Source organism: Lolium rigidum, chromosome 7 (assembly GCF_022539505.1).
Source record: "Lolium rigidum isolate FL_2022 chromosome 7, APGP_CSIRO_Lrig_0.1, whole genome shotgun sequence".
NCBI classification, from domain to species: domain Eukaryota; kingdom Viridiplantae; phylum Streptophyta; class Magnoliopsida; order Poales; family Poaceae; genus Lolium; species Lolium rigidum.
The window spans coordinates 94,720,184-94,737,024 of record NC_061514.1 but is presented as its reverse complement, the minus strand read 5'-3'; the positions used below and the strand labels follow the sequence as shown (position 1 = coordinate 94,737,024).

At 50.7% G+C, this 16,841-nt stretch overlaps 2 protein-coding genes across 2 annotated transcripts; one reads left to right on the top strand and one right to left on the bottom strand.

The window, feature by feature from the left end:
- Positions 1–282: 282 nt before the first annotated feature.
- On the top strand, positions 283–3,233 carry LOC124676603 (ferric reduction oxidase 2-like). Its single transcript, XM_047212636.1, has 7 exons — positions 283–599; positions 702–810; positions 928–1,113; positions 1,194–1,428; positions 1,513–1,840; positions 1,938–2,909; positions 3,013–3,233. Exons 1-7 carry the CDS (start codon positions 407–409, stop codon positions 3,150–3,152), a joined length of 2,163 nt encoding a protein of 720 aa, XP_047068592.1. The 5' UTR covers positions 283–406; the 3' UTR covers positions 3,153–3,233.
- Positions 3,234–11,300: 8,067 nt separating this feature from the next.
- LOC124670355 lies at positions 11,301–12,066 on the bottom strand. The gene is made up of 3 exons (XM_047206866.1): positions 11,778–12,066; positions 11,486–11,684; positions 11,301–11,403 (listed from the first exon to the last, which is right to left on the bottom strand). Exons 1-2 carry the CDS (start codon positions 11,845–11,847, stop codon positions 11,494–11,496), a joined length of 261 nt encoding a protein of 86 aa, XP_047062822.1. The 5' UTR covers positions 11,848–12,066; the 3' UTR covers positions 11,301–11,403; positions 11,486–11,493.
- Between the last annotated feature and the right edge of the window lie 4,775 nt (positions 12,067–16,841).

Sequence of the window (16,841 nt, the reverse complement as noted above, 5' to 3'; positions counted from 1 at the left end):
TCTACGTCTACGTGCAGGTGCTCCCCTCCCGTTGGATCAGCAGCCGAAGGTGGGGTGTCAACTGAACGATGTGGCATTCTCTTTCGTGTGATCGTGTCATATCTTTTCTGCATGCTGCACGATGTGTATAGGCCGATCGATGAAGATGATGTGTAGAGCCACAAGGCGTGGAGCATCAAATAACGGAGGTCGGCATCAATGCATACGGCCCAATACAGGTGCCAAAAGTGGATTCCCTGCCATTATCTCCATTTTGTATGACTATATCTCCCGATATGAATGAGCACTCCACGGATCTAGTATACTACTCGGGCGTACGCATCTGCCTACCTTGAAGAAGACAACAACAACAGCCTAGAGCATCTTACCGTATACGGTGGTGTGGTTGACTGTGATCGAATTTCAGATGGAAGATACTCCTGCTAAAGGCAAGAAGCGCCCGCCCTCCGCCGCCGAGGCGGCGGCCCGGAGCGCCATGCTTCTCCTGGCCGCCGTCGTGTTCGTCGGGTGGCTCGTGGTGTGGGCGGTGTTCCCAACCAGGACTTACAGCTCGACATGGGCGCCCAAGCTTGCCACGCTCACCGGCTTCGGGAAACAAGGTTATCTATCTTCTTCCTGTCGCCACTTGTATGCACTGCAACGTTGCCATCAGTTCTAACGAGGTAATAATACTCTTCTGTTCATCATGTTTTTACTTGCAGCGATTAGGATGATGCTATTCGTGTTCCCCGTATTGCTCGTCTACGTTGTTGCGTGCGTTTACCTGCATTTGCACGAGGACGGTGACCCTGACGCCCCGAGCCGGACCAGGTATGGTCATTCTGGCTAAGAAACAATCAGTGATCAACGCAATCTCAGCATATATGTCGCATGTAGAACAACATAACTAGTGGGAATCGTGACAATCAGGATGATTTGATTATGCAGAGGGGGGTTTAGCAGGAGAATGGCAGCCTGGAGGAGACCCCTGCTGGTGAGAGGCCCGCTGGGGATCGTGACGCCTATGGAGCTCGCCTTCCTCCTCATGCTCCTGGCGCTCCTCGTCTGGTTCTACAGCGCCTACGTCACCGCCGAGTTCGCGAAGATCCGCATCAAGTTACCAGGCGAGAAACTGTAAGTATGCACAGCCGAAAATCTGATATCTGAACATAATAATTCCCTGAAAACTTAGTACGTGCGCGCAACGTTCGCAGGTGGCAGGCGAGGCTGGAGAAAGCGGCTCGTCGGCTTGGCACCACCGGGAGCTTGTGCGTCGCGCTCCTGTTCCTCCCCGTCGCGCGAGGCTCGGCTCTCTTGCCGCTCGTCGGCCTCACGTCGGAGGCCAGCGTCAAGTACCACGTCTGGCTGGGCAATCTCGCCATGGTCATCTTCACCGCTCATGGACTCTGCTACATCACTTTCTGGGCATCCACCGATCAAATCGACGAGGTAGTTACACTTATAAGATTCAGATAACTTGGGAGTTGGGACTGAACTTGGCACTCCGTGACCTGCACCTGTCGTATACTGCAGATGCTGAAATGGGCGAAAACGAGGATGGCGAACGTCGCCGGGGAGCTGACGCTGCTGTGCGGCCTCGCGATGTGGGCGACGGCGCTGCCGCGCGTCCGCCGCCGGATGTTCGAGCTCTTCTACTACGCGCACCACCTCTATGTCCCCTTCATCCTGTTCTGCGCGCTCCACGTCGGCGTCACCGCGTTCTGCTTCATCCTGCCCGGCGTCTTCGTCTTCGCCGTCGACCGGTGCCTCCGGTTCCTGCAGTCGCGCACCTGCGTCCGTCTCGTCTCCGCCCGCCTCCTGCCTTCCGAGGCCGTCGAGCTCAACTTCGCCAAAAGCCCCTGTAAGCAACATACTACATGCATGACGCCGTCACACGAGGAAGGCACAAAGGACAATTAACCTGACTGACACTGCCGCCTGCCGTGATACGTGTGCAGGTCTGAGGTACAGTCCCACGAGCACGCTCTTCGTCAACGTGCCAAGCGTCTCGCGGCTCCAGTGGCACCCGTTCACGGTGACGTCGAGCAGCAGCCTCGAGCTCGACACGCTAAGCGTCGTCGTCACGAGCAGAGGATCCTGGACGCAGAAGCTCTACGACACTGTGTCGTCTCTGCCCCCGTCGGGCGGTCACCTCGGCGTCTCCGTCGAGGGGCCGTACTGCGCGGCCGCCGCGTCCACGCGCTTCCTGGGGTACGACTCGCTGGTGATGGTCAGCGGTGGCAGCGGCATCACGCCCTTCATCTCCGTCATCCGCGAGCTCGTTCACCAGAGCGGCGCGGCGGAAACCGTGCAGGCGCCGAGGCTTCTCCTTGTCTGTGTCTTCAAGACGTCGGCCGAGCTGGACATGCTGGACCTCCTCGTCCCGGTCACCGGCGGCCTGTCGGCCATTTCCCGCCTCGACCTACGCATCGAGGCCTTCGTCACGAGGGAAGGCGAGCCCTCTGCTGCGCGCAAGCAGCCCGGTCGGGAGGTCTGGTTCAAGCCGTGGCCGTCAGACGCCCCCGTCGCCCCGGTGCTCGGCTCCAGCGGCTGGCTCTGTCTCGGCGCCGTCGTGGCATCTTCTTTTGCCGTCTTCCTCGTGCTAGTTGCCGCGCTGCAGAGGTTCTACATCTACCCCATTGACGGCGACACCAACCACGTGTACCCGTGGGCGGCGAGAACGATGCTGAACCTGCTGTTCCTCGGCGCCAGCGTCGCCGGCGTGACCGGTGCTGCGTTCCTGTGGAATAAACGGGGGAGCGCCGATGAGGAGATGAAGGTAAAGAGCGTGGACGGGCCGACGCCGGGGATGCCGCCGGTGGCGTTGCTCCATTGGGCAGGCGGCGTGGAGAGGGAGCTGGAGAGTTTGCCCGCGCAGCCTCTTGTGAAGGCTACCAACGTGCACTTCGGCCACCGTCCGGATCTCAAACGTAAGCTCTACTACGGTGCATATTTTTTTATCGTCAAACGTGCATTTGGTCTCGTTTTTGTTTAGCTCTGCTGAGTTCAAATGGTTGAATTGGATTTGTGCAGGGATGTTGCTGGGGATTGAGGGCGAAAATGTTGGGGTGATGGCGAGCGGACCGCAAGGGATGCTTGAGGAGGTCGCCACTATCTGCTCGTCTGGTCCACCAAGCAATCTGCATTTCCAGTGCATAAGCTTCACTTGGTGAATAACGCAAAACCAGTCTGCGCAATGATGCAATAACAACTTGCTAGGGGCATGATGCTCCCGATTGAATAGTAAGAATTTAAAAAAATTCTAAAAAAGTATACAACCAACACGAACAAGTGTTCTAACTGCATGCAAAATTCTCCAAGAAAAATATATATGCTGTGGTCCGTGCAAAAGGGAAAAACTGATGATTGTACACAACAAATCAGAATCCTCTAGGCAAAACCTATTTTTGTTACTCCCTCCGTTCTTTTTTAATTGACTCAGATTTAGTACAACTTTGCATTAAATTTGAGTCAATTAAAAAGAAACGGAGGGAGTACTTTTTTCATAGACCACCACACATGCCATTTCTATGCAAAACGTTGCATGCGGTTAGAAGACATTCTCATGTACCTGTACAAATTTCAGAACTTTTAAAGGGAATTGCTAGTTCCCAACTAGCTGAGAATTAGCTTAGTGCTCTTCAAATCTATCTGTTTTGGAGGCTTTCACAGATATTAAGGATAGACTCAAGCTGCCTTTCTTCATGGAAATTTCAATCCTTGCTACTTGGGCAATTTGGATGGTACGCAACAATAAGATCTTCAAGAATGAAACGCCAAGTTTCCAGAGTTGGAAATTTATTTATCTTCAGGAGCTTAGATTGGTCAGCTACAGAATGAAAAAGAAGCATGCAAATACCTTCAAAGAATGACTTCAATCTCAAGTGTAGTTTAGGTTGTTGCTTTCCTTTCTTTTTCTGGTTTTTTTTGGTACATCTTGTACTATGTGAACACTCTTATAAGTCCATAGCCGTCTGATAAACGCTAAGATTTGTTATGTACTTTGTCGTTTGCGTCGTTGCTTCCTATTCGACATGTACGCGCAGATGTATGTGAATTTATCTAGGCTTATTTTTCTTTTATCTATCTCCTTCCCGTGCACAGTTTTACACATACGTGGGCTTTTGTTTTCCCGTTTATTTTTCGTTCTATAAATTTGACGCTCTTCTCGCGTGGATGTGCTCTTCTTCCTCCTTCTATTGTCTATGTTTTTGTTGTTTAAGGGAGTTGGGAACTCTCGATTTTTATTTTTTTCTACTTCTTTTTTACAGTTTATTTTTCCCATTTTGCTTGCTAAATCTACATGTGTTTCAATTTTTCTCTACAATTTTATTTCATTGTGTTAACTTTGTTCTTTATAGATTTGCATGTGACATTTCTAATATCTTATATTCATGATCTTTTTTAACTCCAAAATTGTTGTCTAAATATTGTTTTGAAGGAATATTACCTTGGGCTCCTAGTGACCGAGGTTACTTTTATATTTTGTGGGCTTTTGTGTATGCGTGTGTATGTTCTTTGTGTTTTTTCTTCTGTATATGCATTTAGAGCTTGTTTCTTCTTAATTTATGTAGGCCTTAATTTGTTTGGAATTCAAAAAAAATCAATTGCAAGTGGGGTTGTAAGTGCTTTTTTTAGTTGCAAGTATGGTTCTAACTATTGCAGTTGAGACATTTTTTTTTTGTTGTAAGTGGGGTTGCAATTGAGATATTATTTAGTTGTAGTGGGGTTACAATTTAGATTTTTCTAGTTGCAATTGAGATTTTTTCCAGTTGCAAATGAGGTTGCAACTGAGATTTTCCAGCTGTAAGTGGGGGTTATAATTGAGTTTTTTTTATAGTTGCAAGCATGGTTGCAAGTGTGTTTTTTTCCAGTTAGTAGTTTAGTAGTTGGGCTGCAACTAGGAGTTTTTATGGTTGTAAGTGATGTACAACTGAGATTTTTCCAGTCACAAATAAGGTTGCAACTAAAATTTAAGAAGTTGCAAGTGGATTGTAATAGAGTTGTTTCTAGTTGCAAGTAGGTTGGAACTGATATTTTTCAAGTTTACACCGTAGTTGCTACTAAGAAAAATGTTCATGTAGTACAAGTTAAGAATGTTCACTTATACACAATATTGGTTGATGACATCTGACCGATACTTGGACTATTTTTGGTTAGATGAGAGCTTTTTTAGAACGTGGTTAGATGAAAGCTAGCGTTCGTCTGTACCCTCGAAGCAAGAAAACCGAGGGAAATCAATATCTACTTTGTTCTAAGTTCAAAATGTACAGAGATATTCCATCAGGTGGATTTACAAGGCAGACTAAGCGGACAACTTCATTGAACAGTGCATGCCTCTTGGTTTGCAGTGTGCCTCTCAAAGACAATCGAGAACCCTCAGAACTCAGAAACTTCTCTTCTTCATTTCATGCATAATATGAGCATAGGCTCCCTTCGTCCCCTCATGGAAATTCTTCACCACCAACTGGCAGTCACTGGCAACCTGAAACCTCGTAGAAATGATGTCAGTTGCAAGCGACATATCCTCTCGGCAAGCTAATGCCTCAAGCGTCTCCGGGTCACTGCGTCCATGGAAGATAACTGCCGAAGCGCCCATATATTGTCCGGTACTTCTTCTTGGTACTGCAGCCACCACTCCCTTGTTAATATTCTTCGCCATGCCTACATCCACATTAATTTTGACACACCCTCTGGTGGTGTTGTCCAATATGATTCTTCTGTTTCTGGATTTCTCCCCTGGTTGACCTTCTTCTTCAACACTTAACTGCTACCCATATCACACATGAAGCTCTGAATAAAAGTGTATTCAAATTCAGTTTAGGAGATGACAACGATGGGTCAGACACGCGACAAACGGTCCGCTGTAGCTTTGAAGAATGGCAGGGCTGGCAGCACGGAGCAGATGGAACGGTAGGTTCTGATCACGTACCAGAGTCGTGGAAGGCAGGCCTGGGTGAGAAAGCAAAGTCAAAAGGTCTTTTTGGACCCAAAGGAGACTGCCGTTGGGATTGATGGAGCGTCTCCCAAAGAGCAAGATTCGGTGGTAGCTGATCAGTTGCAGGATTCGGCTTCTGTGGAAGGCGCAACCTCGGAGGAGGACAGAGAGGCGGCGGTACGGTGGATGGATGCGTCGGATCTGCTATCTAGCGGGGAGGAGTCCGAGGAAAGCAACGATGGCATGGGTCGGGGGGATTACTTTTCAGTACCCTTGTCGGAGAGTGAAGACAACGACAACACGACAGACAAGGCTTCTCCACCTTCCCCCGTGGTGTCGGCTTCGGGATCCGCTCTTGGGCCCCAGCTGGAGCAGGAGGAGCTTTGTTGGGACCAGGAAGCAACCTCGAGATCGCTCGAGAAGGAGCTGTCGAATCAAGACGTGACTTTTGGCGGAAACAGTGAACAGCTTGTAAGCTTTGGCGGGAACGGCGGAGACACAACCCTGGAGCCTGCGATAGAGGGCCAACAAGAGGTCGTGGGCCGTCCACATGCCCAAACCCAGGAGCTTGCCATGCACGACACGGAAGGCGAAGCGATGATGAGGATCAAGTCTTTTTGCGCGCACATTCTGAAAACCTTGGCGCCGCCATTGTTACGGGAGGTGGAATCGACGAACAGGTTGAGTGCTGACGCAGAGCCTTTCACTCCGCGGCGTGTGACTAGGAGATCTTCCTCGACTGCTACCTTGGCGCCATTGTCGGCCAAGCCCATGAAGAAAGCCTCGGCGGCGGAAACGGTGCTTCTCAAGGCACTCGGTTTCACTGTTGCAGACCTGGCGGCGACGGAGGAAGACTTGCGGGTATTTAAGAGCATGTTTGATTCACCCGTGTGTGATCAGCAGCTGAGGGTCATGGCAGCTCTCTTTGGCAAGACGATGCCAGCGGCAGGGCAAGAATCGCAGGAGGGTCCTGCGGAGGTACATGCGCACTGAAGCGTCGCGAGGAGAGGAGTGTATTACGTGTATCTATGGATGTAAACCCTGAGATTTTGGACTGCAATGTCCGAGGCCTAAACGATTTGGCAAAAAGACACGCGGGAGTTTGTGGCATCTCTTAACGTAAACTTGGTGTGCTTCCAGGAAACGAAACTCGACGTGATCGATGAATTCATTGTTTTGCAATGGCTGGGTCCTGCGTTTGATGGCTTTGTGTACCTTCCCGCGGTGGAGACCCGAGGAGGAATTTTGCTGGCTTGGGACTCATCGGTCCTGGATATTGATAGCTTCAGTTTCGATACGTATGCCATTACTGGGGAGATTAAAACAAAGGACAATGCGCGGTGGTGGATTACCACGGTCTACGGGCCACAAAGAGATGAGGATAAAATCAATTTCTTGACAGAGCTTACAGAGCGTAGATCGCTTTGTCCAGGTCCTTGGATGGTCTTAGGAGATTTCAACCTAATCATGTACGCCTCGGAGAAAATAACGACAATTTGGACAGAGCTATGATGGCCAGATTCCGTCGTTTCGCGCAACACTTGGAGCCGCGAGACCTGTACATGCACGGGAGGAAGTTCACATGGAGTAACGAGAGGGCTTTGCCTACGATGACCCGTATTGACAGCTCTGGTGTCAATAGACTGGGATCTTCAATACCCTGATGTGCTTATGCAAGCGCTTTCTTCTTCTCTGTCTGACCATGCACCATTGCATATCTCGTTGAGCGCGGCCTTTAGGCCCAAGAGGAGATTCCGCTTTGAGCTATTTTGCCTAAAGTTGGAAGGTTTCGATGACGCAGTGAAAGAAGCTTGGGTGTGTGACCAGTGAATTGTTGACCCTTTTAGGAGGTTGGACGCTCTATTCAGGAATGCGACGGAGGCATTGCAAGCTTGGGGGCAGAAGAAGATTGGGAACCTAAAGCTACAGTTGGCAATGGCAAACACGATCATTTTCCGCCTAGACGTAGCACAAGAGGGGAGAGCTCTATCCCATGGGGAGCGTTGGCTGCGTACAAGCCTAAAGCACACTGTGCTCGGGATTGGCCTCATTGGAGCGCACTATGGCGAGGCAGCGGTCGCGGATCACATGGTTGAAGGATGGGAATGCCAATACTAGGCTGTTCCACGCAGTAGCGAACGGCAGATGGTGCAAGAATTTCATACCAGTGATCAAAGTGGGAGATGAGATGATTACTGACCAAGAAAGGAAGGTTGAGGCGTTCGCGGAGGCTTACAAAAGTCTGCTGGGTGCGACTCGGATTAGGCCTTTCTCGATTGACTTGCACATTGTCGGAATCCAGCAGGCAGATTTGCGGGATTTGGAGGCTTTGTTCACGGAAAGGGAGGTTTGGGACACGATCAAGGAGATGCCAGGAGACCGTGCGCCGGGGCCGGACGGGTTCATCGGAGCATTCTATCAACGGGCGTGGCCAGTGATCAAAACGGACATCATGGCATGTTTGGAAGCTAGGGGTTGGAGATGGAAGGGGGTCTGCGAGGTTGAACAGGGCGCTAATTACGCTTATCCCCAAGAAACAAGATGTTATGGAAATTGGAGATTACAGGCCTATCGTGCACAGTTTTGCAAAATTGTTCTCCAAATTAGTGGCGAACCGGCTTAGGCGCAGATTGGGTGAGGTGGTCAACGCCAACCAATCCGCGTTCGTCGGAGGACGATATCTACACGACAATTTCATGTTGGTGAGACAGGTTGCGAGGAAGATCAACTAGAGGAGACAGACAGGAGTCTTGCTCAAGCTCGATCTCACACGAGCGTTTGACACGATGTCTTGGGGATTCCTACAGGAGGTGCTACGAGCTATGGGTTTTGGGCCGCTCTTTATCAAATGGACCGCGTTACTCTTTTATACGGCCAATACCAGGGTGACTGTCAATGGCGTCCCAGGCAGAAGGATTCAACACACGCGAGGCTTGAGGCAAGGAGATCCTACGTCTCCAATGTTGTTTGTGCTGGGAATGCAAGTGTTGACTTGTTTGATGGAGAAGGTGTTGTTTTGGGAGAACATATGTGCTTAGCAATTTGGCTGGTGTCTCGGCGATGCAAAGGATCTCGATATATGCGGACGACGTGGTTATGTTCTTCCGTCCCCACAGACATGAGTTGCAGGCGATCAAGGAGCTGCTAAACATCTTTGGAGAGGCTTCAGGGTTGCAGGTGAACTAAAGGAAGACAGTAGCGACTTTGATCAGAGGAGAGGAGGAGGATAAGGAGCGAACCCGTGAGGTGCTGGGCTGCCAATGCGTCGAGTTTCCGATCAAGTACTTGGGGCTTCAACTGGCGCTAAGGCCACTAACTCGGGCGCAGTGGCAGCCGATGCTAGATGCGGTGGTCCGGATCGTACCGGCCTGGCAGAGAGGCATGATCGATCGAGCAAGGAGGCTCACGCTCATCAAGACCGTCATGATGGCAAGACCAGTACACCATGTGCTGGTGGACAACCCGCCGGAGTGGCTGATTGACGAAATTGTAAAGCACCTCAGAAGCTTCTTCTGGGTAGGACGCAAGCAGAATACCGGAGGACGCTGCTTGGTCGCGTGGGAGAACATATGTAAGCCGACTCGGCTGGGCGGCCTCGGGGTGAAAAACCTGAAACTGCAGGGGCTGGCCTGAGAGCTCGATGGGAGTGGCTTCAAAGGACGGATCCAAGCAGACCTTGGCAGGGGCTAAAGCTCACGTCGGACAGGGGAGCGACTGAAGTGTTCAAAAGCTTAGCAAAGATATCAGTTGGGTCGGGAGAGAAGGTGTTGTTTTGGTTGGATAGATGGATTGATGGGCGTTGCGCGGAGGATATAGCGCCACTCGTGACGAGTGCGGTGCTGCCCAGAAGGAGAAACAGAAGACGGGTTTCAGATGCACTCCTGGACAATGCGTGGCTGACGGATTTCGGTGCTGACCTATCGTTGGAGGCTTGGGCACAATGTATCAAGTTATGGGAGGAGATTGACTTGGTTCCGAGGAGGCCGCAGGAAAACGATGAGTTTGCTTGGATCGGGGCGGCGAGCGGTGTCTACTCTGCCAAGGACACTTATCGCATGCTTTGTCAGGGAGGTTTGGAGTTCAGTATTCACCAGCCAATTTGGAAGTTGATCGCACCGCCCAAGTGTAAGATCTTTTGCTGGCTGGCGCTGAGATACCGGCTGTGGACCTCGGATAGGCGACAGAGGCACGGGTTGCAGGAGCAGGTGTCTGCGTGTTTCACATGTCTACAGGATCAAGACATGGTTGATCACATCCTGATGCGGTGCCCCTTCGCGAGGCAGACCTGGTTTGAGTGCCTTCATGCCGCGGGGCTTAACATTGTGGAGCCAACCCTTGACAGCACCTTGGAGGCCTGGTGGGACACTGCAAGACTGTTGGTGCACAAGAAGGACAGAAGGGGGTTCAACGTTTTAGTCATGTTAACCGCGTGGATGCTTTGGAAGCAACGTAACGCCAGTGTTTAACAATGTCATGTTAACCGCGTGGATGCTTTGGAAGCAACGTAACACCAGTGTTCAACAATGTCAGGCAGCAATGCAATGTGCAGCAATTGGTGATCAGATCAAGGAGGAGTTCTCTTTGTGGAAGCTGGCAAGGAGAGGAGCTGGAGACTTGACGCCGCGAGAGTAGGCTTAGGTGTGCCTGAGTGAAGTTGCCGGCTCAGATGTTCGCATCTTAGTTTCAGTTTCGGCTCTTGTAAAAACTATCGCTTTCTTCTATAAACTTCTATAAAAATTTGGTACGCTATTGGCGTACCCTCGAAAAAAAAAGATACTTGAAACATTTCTTTAGATCCTTTACAAAGGGTCTATCATGCAATATTGCAATATGATAGAAAATGTATCGAGAGAGATGAGTTTGATACCTAGTGGCAATCTAGTTTAGAAACAAAACAGTCTCGGGTCCGTGACCTGCTTGGCTAGACGATTAACAGCCGATTTTTAACAACAAGCCAAGATGAAACAGGATCAATCCTGCACACGGATGAGCTTAAAGGTAATGTTGATGGCAGCTCCAGTGCAGATCTTCACACCAGAGGCTCTGAGGCTGGGGCTTCATTGTCTTCACTAGTACAATTTGCTGTTGAAACTGATGAGGTCAGCCAGTACTTTGCTAGACTGAATTTTACTATTTCAAGATGACTGGAACCCTGGCACGTTTGGTGCGAGGTCAGTGTATGAGTCCCCGTCCGTATGGTCAGAAAACGCACCGGAGTTTGTACGGGCCAACGATTTGGCTGTGCACACTGGTTATGGAAGTTGGCTTTTCCATCTCCCAAAAAAAAAAGATGAGAGGGACTCCAAATTCTGAAAAGTTACCACATAATACTACAACATTCTTCAGACTTCAGATTGCCTGCTAGGCTACTACATACAGTACTAGGTACTAGACTACTACAGGAGCAACATCACTACATTTTCGCAATATGTACAAGGCTTTGCCTCTCGAAAGTTACCAACTGAAAGATCAGCCATGGTAGCTCCCTGAACAAAATTTGTGAATTTTGTATTAGTACGACATTACGCAAAACATACCGAGAAGCACATAGGCAACATCTTCACGTACCTGTTGACTCATTTGTTGTCTTCATCACTAGATGAAGTTTGAAAGAGCGAGAGCGCAATCAAGGGGCCTAGAACCGGTGGCATAGGAGGTGGTCGGCTAAAAGCGACGAGGGGCTCGGCGTTTTCATCTTTTGCGAGGGCTGACTTAGTAGAGTTGATCTCCTTCTCATGCTTCTGGGGAGTAGTAATCGTCATCAGCCCTATTCAAGTTGAGCACAACGTAAAATTAGCCACTGAACTGCTTCTTGAGAAACCATTGAGCAAACTGAGAGTACATATATATCTTAACATACTTGCCAGTCCATTGACAGGCTTGATCTGTCTGGCTGCAGTTTCCGCAAGAGATTTCGCACTTGCCCTCATGGAATCGATGTGCTAGCTGCCTGCAATCTTTACTCAAACAACAGATTCACCGGAATAAGCATGCAACAGTTACATGTTCGGCATCCCCAAATGTATACCATGAAGTTCACGGAGCTTGAATATACTACAGTTAATTAATTAAATGATTCTCAAGTGCCAACATATATCTGAAACTGTACAGCAAGAGCCATGCAGAAAACGCAGATAACATTGATTAGAAATTCAGAATGCAACAAGAAAGGAGGAGAATTTTTTGTTGGCGCGAAGAATGATTTTGTGTTGGCTTTCACAAAACGATACCATGGATCCGATCTTCGCACCAATTGACCTATGAATTATCAAGCATATCCAAGATGAAGAAGAAATTCGGACACACCATATCCATATGTCTTCCTAAATTTACCGGTATCCCATTTCCATGCGAGGAAACCGCACATATGCATATCGTTTCCTCTGAAGAACAAGCAAGCATATTAAAAATATAAGACAGATCGCAGGTAACGATACCCACGCATGTGGGATGCAAACAATACAGGATTATCTAGCAGAGCACGATAGGGGAAACCGCAAAATGCGACACAAATCGCCAAGGATCAATAAGCCCTACCTTGATTTCTCAGCGGAGGATCGATTGAGTTTGAGCGCCGAATGATGGCGTGTCTTGATTTGGTTATGACGGTCTCTCAGGTTGTGGAGGATGGGCGAAACATCAGGAAATTTCTGGAGCTGGCAGGATACCAGAATCATCCATTCCCTCGAAGAGCATATGGGCTTACACTTGCGTCCGAACGGGCTGGAGGTCAGGGTAGCGAGGGCCGAATCGGAATGAGGTCCGTCTAGGCCGGTGAACCCAGAAGGTCATAATGGGCCTATTGCCACGCTGCCGATCGAAGGTTTCATGGTCTCGTCGTCAGCCCTCTTCTGATTCTTATTATAACAAAAAATATCACTTTTTTCTATAAAAAAAAATCTTGCGAGAACGGCGACTCGGCGAGTATATGCGAGAGTACAGTGTACGAGACCTGGTCGCAGTAGGCTGCTAACTTCGTTCATCACGTCGAGCAGCCGCCTACCTACGGTCAACAGACAACAGTCTGTTTCCAGATTGGCATTGGACTGAGCTAGCCAGCCGACTTTCGGCCAGCAAATGCGCACCGAGGAGCAGCCACTTAAAATATCTAGTCCTCGTCAGTTTACATGTCGACAGTAATCTAAATTCATATATAAAAGGTGGCTAATTTTGACGAGCGGAGCGAGCCCAGTCGTCGCGTCTCGCGGAAACAATCGTTGACACCACCTATATATATACATCTTATAGGAGAATCTCTAGCAGAGTCCGTAAAAACGCGAACCGAAAACCCGAAGTTCAGTGCACCGAACTCGTGTTTACGGGCGTAAAATGGCTGGCGCAGAACAGAGCCCGTAAAACAAAATTGAAAAACGGAATATTCCCTAAATATGCCACACCTATCAGTTTTTTTTTTATTTTTCCCCCATTTTTTTCCAGCCATCTTCTTCTCTGGCCTTCTTCTTCCCCAGCCACCAGCGAGCTGGGCGCGCCGCGCCCTGCCCCGCACGAGCTCGCCCCGAGCCGCCCCGCCCCTGCCTACCCCGCGCCGGCCCCGTCCCGCCCTGGCCCGCGCCGCCCCGGCCAGCCCCACCCCCGCCCCCGCACGAGCTTGGCCCGCCCCGGCCATCCCCTGCTCGGCCCAGCCACCAGCGAGCCGCGCCCCTCGCCGCCCCCGGCCTGCCCCGCGCCGTGCTGCTCACCTCGCCCCGAGCTCGCCCCGCGCTGCGCCACCTACCGTCGGTCGTCCTGCTGTAGTCCAACAAGGTCGCGACGCTACATCTCGGTCAGATTATGTTGAGATTCGTTGGAATTTGGCCAGAGTCCGGCGAATGTACCGGCGGAAGCAGTTGGCCTTATCTGAAGTTTCAACGTGCCACGAGTAGGGGTTTGTGTTCGATTCGCCCTTTCGGCCCCTACAAATACAAACCGAGTTGGGTTTTAAGTCTCGAACTGAAAACTTTTTTTGGTTTTGTCTCGTTTACGGTAACTGATCTGCGCCGTTTTTCGAAGCGAACCCGTAAACTAGCGGTTATTATTCGGTTTTCGGCTGTTTACGGGCTCTGCTAGAGATGATCTAAGCCGCCGGCTATGATTTATCAGATTATAAGATAACCCACGGTGTTTGTAAACACTACCCGATATAGTGAAGTATTTGCTGGCTAGCGTCCGTGATTTTCCCCTTCTGTGTTAGAAGGCGTTTTCCACGTTAAATCTTGTGTCTCCGTTGCGTTTTCTTTTATCGTTCTTCGTTATTTGCTTGTCGCGTTTATAACAGACACGCATCTTCCTATTTCACAATATATGATTCTTAGCACGGTATCATAAGCAATTTGATGATGTGACACCATATCGTCAAATAGCTGCAACATATATATTGACATACCTTTTTGATGCTTCTCGGGCAACAACCTTGGTGCCCTAAAATAGCGTCGGCGTAGCACTATTATTGCGCGACGGCATTAAGTCTCGCCCAGGTCCGGACCAGATATTGCTACCACCGATGTACCACTATACTGGTGTGCCAGCGGTAAGTGTAGTCAGAACCTCCACCCTCGGTGGATAGCCTTTTCAGTTTAAAATAAAATAATAGAAATTCAAGTTTTAAAATTCTTTGAGATGTCCGTATGTTATGTAACCTAGTTGTTAGGAAACATAAGAACCATGAATTCGATATATTTTATAAAATGACCCCATGTTTCGGTAAAACGTACAACGTCATATGAAAAAAAGATTTTTATATGGAAAAACATCTACAGAAACAGTTACATCCGAATTCAACTTCCTACTGATGTTTATCGAACTTTTAGATTCCTCAAAATCCAAAGTAGAGTTTTCTGAGGTTTTAGAATTCGATGCAAAAAGTTCTAAACCTCACCCTAATCTGAAAACCATACCATGGCTCTTCTCTCTCTATATTTGGTCACTTTCTTCTCATCATCTTCCCATTCTGCACCATCTTCCCCTTCTCCACCTTCTTTCTTTTCCTCATCGTTCCCTTCTCCGCCCGCTTCTTCCCCCTCCTCCTTCCTCTCCCTCCCTTCGGCGCCCATCCTCTCCCTTCCTCTGACGCCCTTCCTGTACCTCCCTCCGACAACCACCTCCGAGATGGATGCCTCTGGTGAACTCAAGCTACTGCCTCGGGTGCCCTTCCTCTACCTCCTTTTGGCAAGCTACTTCCTCCGGTGACCACCTCATGTCCCTCCCTCCATCCGAAGACCACCTCTTCTCCCTCCCTCTTGCGATACGCCCACTACCATGGCGACGACCAGATCTAGATATCAATTGAGGGTTTTTAGTTCTGAAAAAGAATATCGTCGGTGTGCCAGCCTGGTGCGCCAGCGATATGCTGCTACCATTGGCGTGTTACCACATGAGCGCACGGGTGTGATGGGGATATGCCCATAGGGGGTGGGTCGCAAGTCCCACTCGCCATGAAGACGGAGGCCCAGGCGGACCGCCAGTCGCCCAAGCGACTGGGCCCTGAGGCGACTAGGCCGTGATCCCAGGGAGAAGATCTGCGCGACTGAATAAGAAGATTACTTGCAAGAGGAGCAGCGAATCCCGGATTAGTAGCAACTGATACGATTCAGAGTTATCTCCATGTAACCCTAGATCGGGGGTGCCTATATAAACCCCCGAGCTTAAACCCTAGAGGACACATTACTCGAGATCCAATCTCCCCCTGTAAGCTCTTGGCGTAGCCGCCGACTGAGCCTCCCCATTGTAATCCTCCACTGAGCAATAAGATCTAGCAGGACGTAGGCCTTTTACTCTCCGGAGGGGCTGAACCTGGGTAAAACCCTTGTGTCTTGTGCACCTCGACCCGCAGATGGCTGTGTCTCCTTGCCCCCGTATCAACGAAGTGCTACCCCCGGTAGTACTTGCCGTGGTTACATCCACGACAGTGGCGCCCACCGTGGGGCATGGGGCATCAAGCCTTCGAGCTGCGGCGAGGCCCTACTCGCCTACACGCCGGCCAAGTTCGCCTCCACGCCAGCCGATCGCCTCCGGCCGGATGATCGCCACGGGCAACTTCTTCCACATCCAGCCAAGCTCTTATCGGCCGGCGTCCGCACCCCTCACGCATGCGTGGATGGTGCCGGTCGGCACTATCAACCTCTTCGTCGGGCTCGCTAGTGTCAGCGACCCCACTGAGCCCCGTCCGGGCCAGCAGCACGACCCCTTCGCGCTTGGGCAACTCCTCACCGCCACTCTCCCAGTCACCGGCGAAGTTTACGTCGAGGGCGAACCGGCCCTGGAAGATGACGCCGACTCGGTGACCACAGCTCTGGTCGCCAGGTCCCCCGCCACGGCATCAGTCGCCGAATCCACTGCCACGGCGTCGGTCGCCGGCTCCATCACGGCGGCGTCGGTCGACGACTCCATCTCTCCAGTCTCTCACCCGAGCGACTTCGAGAACGACTCCGTCCTCCCTCTCTTCGGCAGCGACTCCGAATCAGACTCCGTTGACGCCGCGCTTTACCAATACCCAACCGCCGTCTTCATGGCGGGAGGTGAGGAAGTGCCGCCAAACGACCCCTTCTCCACGCCGCTCCCAGCAACCGCCAACGCAACCGAGATCGAGGCGCACCGGACAGCCCTCGAGGAGCAGAGGAAGAAGGAGCTTGCAGAGCGGCAAAAATTTCGCCTCGAGCAAGATGAGGTGAGGGCTGTGTCTCACTACCGTCAACAGCGCAATCGCCTGCGCCTAGAGCGCGCCCGCGCGTGAGACTTCCCCAACGCCCGCCTCAACTTCGACGACCCGGATGGGGAAGTCCGAGTCGCCCAAGTCCAGAACCCCGACATTCCGGAATCAAGCCGGGCCGCCGCTGGCAGAGCAGCGCATGGAGCGCCGCCACCACCACCACCCCCACCGCCACCTGAGGCTCCCCGAGCGGAGGTCGATGCCAATGGCTTGCCCCTA

Bases quoted from the DNA above. Each gene is read 5' to 3' on its own strand.
- LOC124676603 (XM_047212636.1), top strand. From the start codon at position 407: ATGGAAGATACTCCTGCTAAAGGCAAGAAGCGCCCGCCCTCCGCCGCC. The intron at 1,114-1,193 runs GTAAGTATGCAC...CAACGTTCGCAG, and splicing joins AAGTTACCAGGCGAGAAACT to GTGGCAGGCGAGGCTGGAGA. The intron at 1,841-1,937 runs GTAAGCAACATA...ATACGTGTGCAG, and splicing joins CAACTTCGCCAAAAGCCCCT to GTCTGAGGTACAGTCCCACG.
- LOC124670355 (XM_047206866.1), bottom strand. From the start codon at position 11,847: ATGAGGGCAAGTGCGAAATCTCTTGCGGAAACTGCAGCCAGACAGATC. The intron at 11,685-11,777 runs GTATGTTAAGAT...CAACTTGAATAG, and splicing joins GCCTGTCAATGGACTGGCAA to GGCTGATGACGATTACTACT.